Genomic DNA, 14,502 nt, shown 5'->3' on the forward strand with positions numbered 1-14,502 from the left:
GCCCTTGCAAAACAATAGTTGTTGAATTCTACTGCTGCTTATTGCTATATCTTCCGCGAGACATGACAGGTTAACGTTTATGATGTTAGAACAAATGTTTGTCCTAAAGACGCGCCAGCCCGTGTTCCCTGCATACAGAACTGTCCAAAGCCCTGTCCGAGACACACGCAGACCAACTTTCAAAGTCATGCATCTTCGTACGAACGGCTTAGTTTGTGATGAATGATTAATAAGCAAGGAGATGGTTGAACACAATCACTAAACGTCTTTCTGTATATTCCTACCCCCAGTAATAGGTAGAATGAAATGTCCTTATTAGGAAAAAATGAAAACGATATCCTATTTACAGTGACCAAAGGTTGAGGTTGGCCACAATATTGCAGCAGTTATATCCTGCTTTTTTTTATCAACGGTAAAAAGTAAAGCCAATGAATGTATCATTGATGCCCTTTATTAAACTTGAATGCCCATTACCCTAAGTATAGTTTATTTCTATCTTTATTTCAGAATGCACAAAAGTTTACATTACATTCATAACTATACTCGAAAATGTGTCCACGTGTTGACAAAATTTTCACTATCAATTCAAGTAAAACTAGTAATGCAATTAAAAAAGACGATTAATAGCGGAAATATTGTCCATGATATTTGTGCTGTTGACTTTTTACTTCTGTCGGATACATTTCTGCCACTACTCTGTATGTGGCTGGGTGCGCGCGTTTGCAATATAATCCCACATAAGACGGGCATCATGGACTGTTGCGAAACTCACAATTCAACTAAAATTGACGAATAAAAGCTGACATATTGTTTATGATTGCTGTGCCGCCTTTAATTTCTATCAGTTACATATTTGCCACGTTTCTGCATGCGGTCGGTGCGTGCGTTTCCTTTGGATGTCAACATTCCTTGCTGGGGTGACATCATTTTGCACGAATCACAGCGTAGAAAAGTCCCCTTGATCAATCTACGTGATACGGGCATAGTGGACTCTGTTGCGCAGTATATTTCAGAATACTCGGACAAACAACACGTACCGAACTGTAGACCAGGTCTTCAACTTGTCTTGGTCCTCCACATCAAACTTCTTCCGGCACTGGTACAAGTGATTGTGGTGACTTCAGGTCGAGATTGTCCAAAAGATTGTCCGGCTGTATTTAGTAATCAGGTAAGATACTAGTAGTTTTCCACTGGCGCTGCTTTTTGCAAAGTAACGTATGACCGTGTACACGAATCTTTGAACCGAAGACGCGCCCGTCCGCGTGACCTGCGTACAGAACCGTCCAAAACCCCGTACGTGGGACGGGGGTACACACGCGTGCAGACCAACTTTCAGTGTCAAGTTTCAAGTTATTTCAAGGTCCAAATGTGGGGTTATGCATGTTTTTTATTTGCTGAGAGAAGAAGAGGGAACTAAAAAAAATTATCATGTTTGCCTTTTGTGAAAGTAAACATAATGATTGTTTGTGCCTCTGTGTTACATTTTAATTTCATCCACGTTTGTCGCAAAGACGCACCCGCACCCTCTGCGCACAGAACCGTAAAATAAGCCTGACCGAGACGACCAACTTTCAAAGTCATGCATCTTCTTACGAATGACTTTGTTTGTGATAAATGATTAAGTAGCAACTAGAATTTTCAATCCAATCATTAAGATAACGGTGCACACCCCAGTTCTTCCGCGACCGGGGTCCGTGGTAGTCCGCGACCAAAAAGTGACGAAAGGCTTCCGAGGGCCCATGTTTGAGTTGACATTTCTCATTATTTCCTGCGAAATGACATTAAACGGTTACATGGCTGAAAAGCGTAGGAAATGGTGTGTTTTTGGTGCAAATTGTGTTTTGGTCCGCGCGTTGCTTCCGCGATATCCCTACGCCTGAATGTAAAGAGGCCGGTGACCTAGATTTACCTCTGAAGCGCTGTGTCAAGCAAAGTTGCAATGCCGCGCGCCGTGGATGATTAAAAAAACTGTAGTACTAGAATTTTCTTTATAATTGGCTGGATTAGTCTTTAGATTTTCCTCTTTCTGGCAGTATCAGTCGTGCTTGCCGGAAAAATCTTCTTCATCTGTTTTATCCAATGCGAAAATGCCCGATTTTGTGCATCATTTTTGACATGAAAATAATGTTTTTTCCCTATAATTTTTCAAAATTAGAGAAGTTGAAGGATCGAAACTCAGTTGGTCTTGAAGCTGAAGGTATATCCTCTCACCCCATATACAGTTATTTTCCTTCAGGATAATTCCCTGGAAGAGATGGTCGCTAGACTTGAGGGTGTGCCGCCTCCATTTGAACCCCCAAATAAACTGGTGTGTGCCCCCATAATATCTGTATATTCATTAGATGCATCAAAGCATGGCTAATAGAAGAATATAGTGTCCTTGGTACAAAAAAAAAATGTCCTGTTTACATTGAAGAAAGGTTAAAGTTTGCCAGATATTGCAGCAGTTTTATGGTGCTATAATTGATCATCGGTAAGCACAGAGGCCTTTGTCTACCTTTCATTTACAATTATACCAAAAAACTGTAACGATGAATTAAGAAACCAAACTTACAGTTCCACAAGAATCAACGATCAAAATCGGAAATATTGTTTATGATTGTTGTGCCGCCATTTACTTCGGGCAGTTAAATTTCTGCCACGTTTCTACATGCGGTCGGTGCGTGCGTTTGTTGTGGATGTCGATATTCTTTGTTGTGGGTGACATCATTTTGCACCAATAACAGCGTAGTAGAGTCCCCTTGATCAATCTACATAATACGGGCATCGTGGACTCTGTTGCGCAGTTGATTTTAGAATACTCGGACAAAAAACACGTACCGTACTGTAGACCGGGTGTTCAACTAGTCCAATTCCTCCATATCCAGTTTCTTCCGGCACTGATAAGATCTACTTCGGGTGACTTCAGATTGTCCGATAGATTGTCCAACATCTAGAGAACCGTATCGACTGTATTTAGCACCCAGGTAAGTTTTCCACTAGCGCTGCTTCTAAACTGTTGAACGAGACCGCGATTGCCGAAAGATTGTCCTGATGATTGTTCGACCGTATCTAACGTGACAGTGACTTCAGGTCGAGATTGTCCGAAAGATTTTTTGACATATATATACGATATGCATCTAGCCAACCGTACCAACTGTATCTAGCACCCAGGTAAGATAGTTTCCCTACTAGCGCTGCTTTCTACAAACGCTTGATCTTGTAGAATTAATAGTTGTTGAGTTATACTGCTGCCTATTGCTGTATTCTTCGCAAGACATGGCAGGTTTGTGATGGTAGAACAAATGTTTGTCAAAAAAGGCGCGCCAGCCCGTGTCTCCAGCATACCAGAACTGTCCAAAAGTCATGGCCGAGACTTGGTTGGAGACACACGCAGACCAACTATCAATGGCATGCATCTTCTTAAGAATAGCTTCGTATGTTATAAATGATTAAGAAGCAAGGAGAGAGTTAAACACAATCACTGAAAATCTTCCTATGTATTAATCCATGTCAGCTGGTCCAAACAAAATACAAATTGGTACCAAAAATACCGAAAATAAAGATGAAACATGTAATGAATTCAATGATTTTTTCACTAATATTGGACCTTCACTTGAAAGTAAAATCCCAAAAGGAACACAAGATCCTCTTAGCTACATCACTTTACAAGTAAATTCTAACCTATCAACTTTTGTGCAACCAACTGATGCTGAAATTACAGATATTGTAAAAAACTTAAAAGACTCAGCTGCTGGTCATGACGAAATTAGCCCTAAAGTACTAAAGTTGTCACTACCCTATGTTATTGCCCCTCTAACACATATTCTTTCTCTATGCTTGCAAAATGGAATTGTTCCCCACCCACTAAAAGTCGCAAAAGTGACGCCTATTTTTAAAAGCAGTGACCCACTAAATGTTAACAACTATCGACCAATATCTGTCCTTCCCTGCATATCTAAAGTCTTGCAAAAGCTAGTATATAGTCGTCTTTTGAAACATTTAAATCAAAATAACATCCTATATAAACATCAATATGGTTTCCGAAAGGGCTATTCTACCTCTCTGGCACTCATACACTTAATGGAAAAAATTTCTACCGCCATAGATAATTCAGAATACACAATAGGAATCTTTCTCGATCTATCAAAAGCATTTGATACGGTTAATCATTCCATTCTACTCAATAAACTAAAACGATACGGTATATGTGACTCCGCAATAAAATGGTTCTCGTCTTATCTATCCAATAGACAACAATACGTAGCTCTTAACGATAATAAATCACAACCCAAAATAATAGAATGTGGTGTCCCACAGGATTCGATATTAGGACCACTACTTTTTCTGATTTATATAAATGATCTCGAAAAAGCATCCTCAATTATATTCTTTATCCTATTTGCAGATGATTCAAATCTTTTTCTTTCAAACTCGAATTTTGATACGCTAGTAAAACTTGCTAACGAAGAAATGAAGAAGTTTATGTCGTGGTTTGAGGCAAATAAATTATCAGTAAATGTTAAGAAGACATATTATCTAATTTTCTGTAATAGAAATAAAACCTATAACAAAAGTGCCAAAATCTTTTTAAAAAGTGTGCCCCTGTCTCAAGAGAGTCAAGCCAAATTCTTAGGTATAATCATTGATGATCGACTGACCTGGAAATCGCATATAACTATGTTAGGTAAAAAGATTTCAAAAACTATCGGTATCATTGGAAAACTTAAACATATTCTTACTCAAAAAACCATTATTACCTTATATAATAGTTTAATATACCCGTATCTAACCAACGGGAATATAGTCTGGGGATGCGCCTACAAAACCACACTACAGCCCCTGATATTGCTCCAAAAAAGATTTGTTCGTTCAGCCACGGGCGCCAGTTTTCATGCACATTCTGCACCTTTGTTTACAAAACTTAAGATTTTGAATATTTTTGATATCAACAGACTTCATCTGATGCTATTTACGTTTAAATTCCTAAACTGTTCTCTTCCAGAAACATTTAATGGTCTACTAAATCTTAATTCTCATTTTCATAATTACCAAACTCGACAAAGTGCTCATTTCCATATTCCCCTAGTTAGAACGTCAGTAGCCCAAATGAGTGTAAAACACAAATGTATAATTAATTGGAATAATCTCCCCCTCCATCTAAAATGTTTAACATCAATACTTAGTTTTAAACGCAATCTAAAAATCACCTACTTTCCTTTCCCACTGACATTTGACATCTTATCTTAACTTCTCCATTTGATAGCTTAAGTTGCTATTTAGTTGATATATTTCCCTGCTTTTAATAATTTAATTGTTGTTTTAATCATTTGGTATTTAGCTGCTACATTTCCTTGTTTTAGTCATTTGATAAAAGCTTTATTTGTGTCACTTTAGCTACGATATATCCTTGTTTTTTCTTAATTCGTTAACTTTAGCTTCTCTATTATATTATATAGCTTCATTTGTGTTACGATAGTTTCAATATTTAAATTGTTGCCATACTTTTTCCTTAACTTCTCCATTTGATAGCTTAAGTTGTTATTTAGTTGATATATTTCCCTGCTTTTAATAATTTAATTGTTATTTAGCTTCTCTATTTGATGGCTTTTTTTGTGTTAATTTAGTTGATACATTTCCTTGTTTTGTTATCAATTGTTTATCACCTCAACTATTTCATTAGAATTGCATATGTTATAGGAGGAGGGCTCGCATAAGCCGTTAGGCTTCCTCCCTTCCTCCCGCACAGTATTTGTTTTATCCAATGTACATTTCTTTGTTTTTGTGTTCTACGTGCGAATAAATAAACTCAAACTCAAACTCAAACTCAATGCTTCAAAACATCGCTAATAGGTGGAATAAAATGTCCCTGTTAGAAAAAAATAGAAACGATATCCTATTTACAGTGAAGGTTGAGGTTTGTCACTATCAATTCAAGCAAAACTACTAATCCTCTTAAAAAAAGAAGAGGAATAGCGTAAATGTGGTCCATGATTCTTGTGTTGCTTTTTTTCCTTTTGTCGGGTATATTTCTGCCACTACTCTGTATGCGGTGCGTTCGTTTGCTGTTGATGCCACGATTCCAATAAGACGGGCATAATAATGGACTCTGTTGCGCAATGTATTTTAGAAAACTCAGACCAGATGTTCATCTTTTACGGGTACTCGAAACCTATTATCTCCTGGCACTTGAAAAAATGACTTTAGACCAAGACAACATCCAAACCAATAGGAAAATAAATAGGAAGTATTGTCTACGTACAATTGCCTTTCATTATAAAAGGTACGCAGTATTCTTAGAAAAGTTCAAACAGTAGTCTTTATTATCTTATATTACGGACCTAACTGTCTACTAAAGATGGAAGTCCAGAACAAAGGCATGTGTTCAACACAGGTGTCAAATTGATTAGGTGACAGTCAAAATTCTGCCGCCGCCCTCACAGCGACACCAGCACGGCGCACGCCCGAAGCACGCATCTAAAAGTCAGACAGAATACCGTCCGGTTATTGCAGGAAGCCCAAATAGGTCTGGCGCGAGGCCAAAGAGTTCGGGCAAACTCCGACCGAAAAAAAGAAAGTCTAAAACTGTCTGATTTCAGGCGGAAATTGTCAAAAGATTGTCCTAAAGATTGTTCGACCATACCAAACCGTGTCGATTATATTTAACAATCAGGTGAGTTAGTTTCACCACCAGCGCTGCTTCCTACAAACACTTGACTATCTTCACCCATGTTTGTTGAGCTCGGCTACTGATTGAGTATCCTTATCAAGACACACCCGGTTGGCCATGCCAGACCATCTGCTAGTCAGATAGGTCCTAAAGACGCGCCCATACAATTTCGGTGTTAATAAATCATTAGATAGTAAGTAGATGTTTGAACCCAATCACTAAAAGGATTGCTGCATATTCATTGCATGCATCAAGGCATGGCTATCAGGTAGAATATAATGTCACTGGTAAAAAAATGTCCTTTTTACTTTGACTAAAGGTTAAAGTTAACAAAAAATATTGCAGCGGTGTTACCGTGTTATAATCATAAGTGAACATAGAGGCCTACAATCTTTCTACATCACATTTACAATCGCACCCAAAAATGTCTCCAAATTTTGACAGAAAATGTAACTATGAATTCAAAGAAACTCACAATTCCACTAAAATTGACGAATAAAAGCTGAGAGACTGTTCAGTAATTTTTGCGTCTTTTGTTTCCTGCTAGTTACATTTCTACCACGTTTCTGCATGCGGCCGGTGCGTGCGTTTGTTGTGGATGTCAATATTCTTTGTTGTGGGTGACATCATTTTGCACCAATAACAGCGTAGTAAAGTCCCCTTGATCAATCTACATAATACGGGCATCGTGGACTCTGTTGCGCAGTATATTTTAGAATACTCGGACAAATAACACGTACCGAACTGTAGACCGGGTCTTCAACTGGTCCTGGTCCTCCACATCCAGTTTCTCTCGGCACTGTTAAGATTGACTGTTTGTGACTTCAGGTCGAGATTGTCGGAAAGATTATCTGACAATTTCGCAAACCGTATCGTCTGTTTTCAGCACCCAGGTAAGATAGTTTTCCACTAGCGCTGCTTTCTAAAAACTAACGTTTGACCGTGTAAACCAATCAATGTTTGTTGAGCTCTACTTCTGCTTATTGCTGTATCGTTCGCTAGACATGACAGGTTTGTGATGGTAGAAAAAATGTTTGTACCGAAGACGCGCCTGCCCGTGTCCCCAGTATACCGAACTGTCCAAAACCCCTGGCCAAGATATGGTTTGAGCACGGTGGTTGGAGGCACACGCAGACCAACTTTCAAAGTCATGTATCTTCGTACGAACGGCTTAGTTTGTGATGAATGATTAATAAGCAAGGAGATGGTTGAACACAATCACTAAACGTCTTTCTGTACATTCATTCCATGCATCAAAACAGCGCTAATGGGTGGAATAAAACGTCCTTGGTAGAAACAAAATAGAAACGATATGCTATTTACAGTGACCAAAGGTTGAGGTTGGCCAATATATTTCAGCAGATATATCCTGCAATGTTTCATCAACGGTAAATAGAGAAGCCTTTACATCTACTATTGATGGCCTTTATTGATTTGAATTTTCTGTTATGCTAAGTGTAGTTTTTCAAACTTTATTTCAGAATACATAAAAAGGTTACATTAAGTTTTACATTTTTACACAATTATACTCGAAGATGCATCCACATGTTGACAAAAACTGTCTATCAGATAAAACAAAACTACGAATCCTCGTTAAAAAAAAGACGAATAAAAGCTGAAATATTGTCCATGATCTTTGTGCCGTTGTGCTCTTTTTTGATTTGTCGGGTATATTTCTGCCACGTCTCTGCATGGACCCCTTGTTTACCCCAAAGACGCACCAGCCCGCGCCCTCTGCGTACAGCACCGCCCCTAACCCCGACTAGGACGATGGTGTACACACGTGCAGACGGAATTTTAAAGTGATGCACCTTCTTACAATCTTTTACGTTTGTGATAAAGGATTATGTAGTAAGTAGAGGTTTAAACACAGTCATTATACTTTCTGTATATTCATTCCATGCTTTAAAACATTGTTGATAGGTAAAATGAAATGTCCTTGTTAGAAACAAAATAAAAACCATGTCCTGTTTACATTAATTGACCGAATGTTGAAGTTGGCAAGTATAGTCTGCCAGCAAAATTTTTCCTCAAAGTGAGGAAATAGCGTTTCAGAGGATCCAGCTTTCAAAATTTCCCTTTACCTACCTTGTGACGGCTCGTTCTTTCGGCGGTCGAAATTGCGTTGGGGCGAAAAAAAGTTGGATTTCTAGTAGAAATGCCATTCACCTTAGCTTAGTCTGCCAACAAAATTTCCCCTCAAAATGCAGAAAATAGCGTTTCAGAGGGTCAAGATGTTATAATGTTCCCAGGGGAGCATGCCCCCCGGACACCCAAAGGTCTGTCCCGCCTCCGCTACCGGCGCTACAAGTGCTGAAAAGTTATGTCACATAACTGCTGCCGCTGCCTCTTGCCAGCGCTTTTATATCGTTTAAGTAAGGTTTGAATATTGTTGATGGAATTATCAGTTTTGTTTAGTGTTTAGATCTCCTCTTTAGCTGTTCTGCCGTCCGCGAAATTCACCCAAAAGGCGATTAGGATTTGCATAATGCGTTTGAGAACTTCGTAATTTAGCGTAGAGCGTACTGAAGCTCCAGAATTTAGCGTATTAGGTAGCCGGCCCTCCCGAATTTAGCGTACAGCGTTGTCGGTATCCCCCCTTGGGGGCCCTTCTAAAAGTCAGGTAGGTAACTTATGACAGCCTCTTTCTCCCATGATTCCCATTGTTAAGAATATGTATAGTAAATACTGCAATGTAGCCAAGGGGTTCCTCCTACCCCTGACTCGTGCGTCATGTCTGAACTATGGCCTGTCACTGCCACAAAAGCCTGTCACTGCCACTAGCCGCAGCTAAGTTAAGTGAGGGAAGTCGTGAAAAATGCATTTCCCAAGGGCACAGAATCGTTGACAAGGCAGCCGGATTCGAACTCAGGACCTCTTGGGCCCGAGACCATGCGCTGACGATTGCGCCATGCGGTCGATTCCTATAGCCACCGAATACCGAATACACAGTCTGCTGTCGAAAACTCGAATAAGGGATTCAGACGCTGGAATTGATTTTTTTTACAAGTCTTTTTCTAAACTTTGCTTTGACAAGTGTTATTTTGTCATATGTTGTGAATAAAATGTATGAAATACGAGTTGTAAGATACCAAATAACAATTGCGAGTGGATCGATCCATAGTCTTCCATTTTGCAAGTTATACATAATGTATAAAACTAGGACATTACGTACAAAGGCGGCTTAAATGTCGTTTGAAATAAGTGAAACTAAAACATTATCTAACTTCCAGGTTCCTTCCAGCCTTGTAAAAGTGACCATGTGGAAGGAAGTCCTGCTGTGCGTGTGTGGGGTCACAGCCTACGTCATGGCAGCACCGTCTGGTGAGTGTATTGATTTAAAAAAAATTCACCTTACTTCGACATTTCGAAATGAAGGCCTTATTTGAGAGTTGCTGTCTGAATACAATGTGCTCACTTTTATATGTATTTGTACTGATAATATCATTGCAGTGCAGCCATGATATCCAATCGGATTTTTTTTTAAATGTACTTCGCTATAAACAGCCAATAAGCATATGTTTGTAAAGAGTTAAACGTGTAGTGTAGGTTGTTTGGTGAGCTGCTTGTATGAAGATTAGTAAAAAAAAAGATGACTGCTTGTAACAACCTTGAATAAGTGCAGTAACTGCCCTTTCCATGTGTGAATATGCAAGAAAACATTAATCATAACCACGATATTGTCTGCTGTGGGTACGTAATACCGATGTTTAGGGTCGCATAACGTGTTGCATCCGTAGAAAACATGCAACACAATTTCCGTTTGTGAAATAAATTTTTCTTTCTTGAATTACAACGGTGCCGTCTTTGTTAATGCGTGAAACACTAGCATGCTGTGTGCGTGTTGCAATCAAGAAATAAAAGTTTGATTACCGTACAGTACTACTAAAATTACGCAGCATAGTTCCGGGTTATTCTCACATTGGATTTTTTTTTCAAGTTCAATTTCGGAACAGTCCATTTTTTTCATAAAGGGGGAGAGCGGAGTGAAAATAGCTGATTTGCTCCTAAGCAAGTACCGGCCTTTCTAGTTTGATTTTTTTTTTTAATTTTAATTTTATTTTCTTCTTTTACTTAGAGTTCTACGTATGTCTTTATCAATAGCAACACAGGGGTGTTATACCTACAAGCCATGGAGTAGCTAAGAGCAGGTGATGTAACGTCAATATCTTATGCCTACACACAACAAAAAGCTGCTTTCTCTTTCAACATCCAGTGCCGGCGAGGCAGACGCACCGCGCGAAGCGGGCGGTCCCGCCTGCCGTGGCCTCCTTCGTGGCGGACGCCGCTGAGGATGTGGGCGGGAAGGTGGTGGACGCCCTCGGGGACAGAATCGCGGAGGGAGTCGTGGAGAACCATCAGGAAAAGGTAGGCACCAAAAGGCAGTGATAGTGAGGAACAGCTATTTTGACAGAGGCGACACTATGAATCCGAAAATTATACAAATGTTTGAAGTATCGTTAATGATCTTTAAATCAAATAATCCGCTGGGCCGAATACTCTCTCTTCGTGAGGCAGAGAACGCCTCTCTTTCTAAATTGCGAGAAGTTTGCAATAGGCGGGCTAAATCGCAAGGTTCTGGATATGCTACCATTCGTTGCTAACTCAGGTGACATCAGGCAGTAAATGCCCCAGGAGCGGTCATATGCAATTGCAGAAAGATAGAGAGGTAGACAGACAAAGAGGAAGACAGACAAGGTTGCAGACAGACAGACAGATAGACAGGCAGACAGACAGGCTTGCAGACAGATAGATAGCTAGAAAGAAAGAAAGAAAGAGAGAAAGCCAGATAAGGCAAGGATATAGACGGACAGGGTTTTCAGACAGACAGAGAGGTAGACAGGCTATATTGCAGACAATTAGAGAGGTAGACACGCGAATAGGATGCCAGACAAGGATACAGACAAAAAGGCAAGGAGACAGAGTGGCAGAATGAAAGGAATGCAGACAGACAGACAGACAGGCAGACAGACAGGGTTGCAGAGAGACGAGAAAGCCAAAGATACAGACAAAAATAGTTGCAGACAGATTCAGAGGTAGACAGGCAAAGAGGAAGCCAGGCAAGGATAAAGATTTCTAACACGATGTCAGGCGTAGTTATCTGTTATGGCTTGTGAAAAGGCCGCGGTTTACTGGAAACGCCCGGTATTACGGCTTACCGTGACAGAGACCCGGCGCCCGTACGTGTGCTGGGGAGGGAAGCCAGTCTCGACAAGCACACGGATACGGTATCGGGCCATGTAGCCGCGTTGTACAAAAAATCCCGAATAACTACGTCTGACATCGTGTTAGAAACTTCTCCCATGTACGTGTGTTGGGGAGAGAGGCTTAAAACTCGACAAGCACGCGGATATTTAGGCTAAAACTCGATGTTTTGCTTGCCGGGCGTGCGGTACGCCGCCATTTTAACACTGAAGACTGGTGATATCGATGTTCTGCCGCGCGGGCGGCTTTTTTTCCAACATGCCTCAATTTTTAATAAAAAACTATCATTACCTCGCGAGGTATGACGTTTGTCGAGAGCACTGACGGGGTTAAAGTTTTGGATGTTGTGATTTAGATGAACTAGAAAGGGATTTGTCGGGTTAGCGGCCGATTCCACGGGCTGGCGGGGGTGTTGGAGGGACGTCCCCTATGCCCGATGACCATACCATTTCCGGAGGAGCGTCCCCTAATTGAGGGAGAAACATCCCCTTTCCAAGAGGAGCGCCCCCTTGAAAGTCGAGGAGTGTCCTATTTTCTAGAGGAGTGTGCACATTCGCGAGGGATGTCCCCATTCGATTGGTCGGGGTGAAAAAGGCAGCCAGACAAGGATACGGACAGACAGGGTCGCAGACAGACAGACAGTCGGGCAGACTAGCTAACAGACAGAAAGAGAGGTAGAAAGACAAAGGGGAAGCCAGACAAGGATACAGACAGACAGGATTAAGACAGATGGAGAGGCAGACAGACTGGCTTGCAACAGGTAGAGAGGCAGATTGACAGGCCTGCAGACGGATAGAGTAGTAGACAGACAAACAGGAAGCCAGACAAGGATATAGACATACAGGTTTGAAGCTCAACACAGAGAAAGACAGACAAAGATTAATCTAGACAAGGATACAAATAGACGGGGTTAAAGGCAGACAGACAGGCTTGCAGACAGAGAGGAAGACAGATACGCTTGCGTACAGGGAGAGAGGGATACAAACATAGAGAAAGACAGATAAGGACAAACAGACAGGCTTGCAGACAGACAGATAGTCAGGCAGACTGGATTGCAGACAGGTAGAGAGGTAGACGGACAAATAGGAAGCCAGGCAGGGTTACAGACAGACAGAATGGCAGAAAAGCAGACAAAAGGCAAAGATGAGGCCAGACAAAGATACAGACGGGCAGGGTTGCATACAGAAAGAGAGGCAGACAGACAGGCTTGCAGACAGATAGAGAGGTAGACAGACAAAGAGGAAGCCAGACAAGGATACAGACGGACAGGGTTGCATACATATAATGAGGCAGACATTCAGGGATGCAGACAGATTGAGAGGTAAACAGGCAATGACGAAGCCAGACAGACAGAGAGGCACACAGACAGTCTTGCAGACAGATAGAGAGATAGGCAGATAAAGAGAGTTAGACAAGGATACAGACGGATAGGGTATACAGACAAAAGGGGAAGCCAGACAGGTTGCAGACAGACAAAGAGGAAGCCAGGCATGGTTGTAGATAGACATAAAGGTAGACAGAAAGCATTGCAGACAGATTGGGGGATAGACAACCAAATAGAGAGCAAGACAAGGATACAGACAGACAGGGTTGCAGACAGACAGAGAGGCACACAGACAGTCTTGAAGACAGATAGAGAGATAGGCAGACAAAGAGGAAGCCAGACAAGGATACAGACACACAGGATCGCGGACAGACAGGCAGGCAGACAGACAGGCTTGCAGATAGATAGACAGGTAGACTGATAGAGAGGTAGACGGACAAAAGACAAAGACGAAGCCAGACAAGGATACAGACATACAGAGAGGCCAGCAGAGAGAAAGAAAGAAAGACAGACAGTCAGGGTTACAGACAAGTAGAGAGCTAAAAGGACATGGTTACAGACAGATAGAGGGGTACCGAGACAAAGGGGAAGCCCGGTAGGGTTAAAGACAGACAAGGGGACAGACAGACAGGCTTGTAGACTGATAGAGAGGTAGGCAGACAAAGAGGGAGCCAGACAAAGATACAGACGGACAGGGTTGCAGACAGACAAAGAGGCAGACAGAGAGGCTTGCAGACAGATAGACAAATGGACAGACAAAAAGGAAACCAGACAATGATACAGACAGATAGGATTGCAGACAGACAACGGAGAAGCCAGAGAGGGTTGCAGACAGACAGAGAGGCTGACTGACAGGCTTTTAGACAGATAGAGAGATAGACTGACAAAGAGGAAGCCAGACAAGGATACAGACAGACAGGGTTGCAGACAGACAACGAAGAAGCCAGAGAGGGTTGCTGACAGACAGAGAGGCAGGCAGACAGGCTTGCAGACAGATAGAGATATAGCCAGACAAAGAGAAAGCCAGACAAGGATACAGACGGACCGGGTTGCAGACAGACAAAGACACAGGCGGGCGGGCCTGCAGACAGATAGATGGGTAGACTAATAGGGAGACAGACAGACAGGATTGCAGACAAACAGAGAAGTAGACAGACAAAGAGGAAGCCAGACAAAGTTGCAGACAGAGTCAAAGGCAGACCGACAGGCTTGCAGACAAACAGAGAGATAGACAAATAGAAAACCAGACAAGAATACAGACACACAGGGTTGCATACAGACAGAAAGCAGAAAGGCAGGCTTGAAGACGGACAGAAAGGTTTTC

At 41.5% G+C, this 14,502-nt stretch overlaps 1 protein-coding gene across 1 annotated transcript in view; it reads left to right on the top strand.

Moving 5' to 3' along the window:
- The window catches only part of LOC118420147, a 51,071-nt gene that overhangs the window by 22,435 nt on the left and 14,134 nt on the right, over window positions 1-14,502 (top strand). The window contains exons 2-3 of the mRNA XM_035826856.1: window positions 9,883-9,973; window positions 10,866-11,017. Coding sequence (XP_035682749.1) covers window positions 9,910-9,973; window positions 10,866-11,017 — 216 coding nt within the window. The 5' untranslated portion in view covers window positions 9,883-9,909. The remainder of the gene's footprint in view (window positions 1-9,882; window positions 9,974-10,865; window positions 11,018-14,502) is intronic.

The sequence above is a fragment of the Branchiostoma floridae genome, chromosome 7 (genome assembly GCF_000003815.2).
Source record: "Branchiostoma floridae strain S238N-H82 chromosome 7, Bfl_VNyyK, whole genome shotgun sequence".
Taxonomy (NCBI): domain Eukaryota; kingdom Metazoa; phylum Chordata; class Leptocardii; order Amphioxiformes; family Branchiostomatidae; genus Branchiostoma; species Branchiostoma floridae.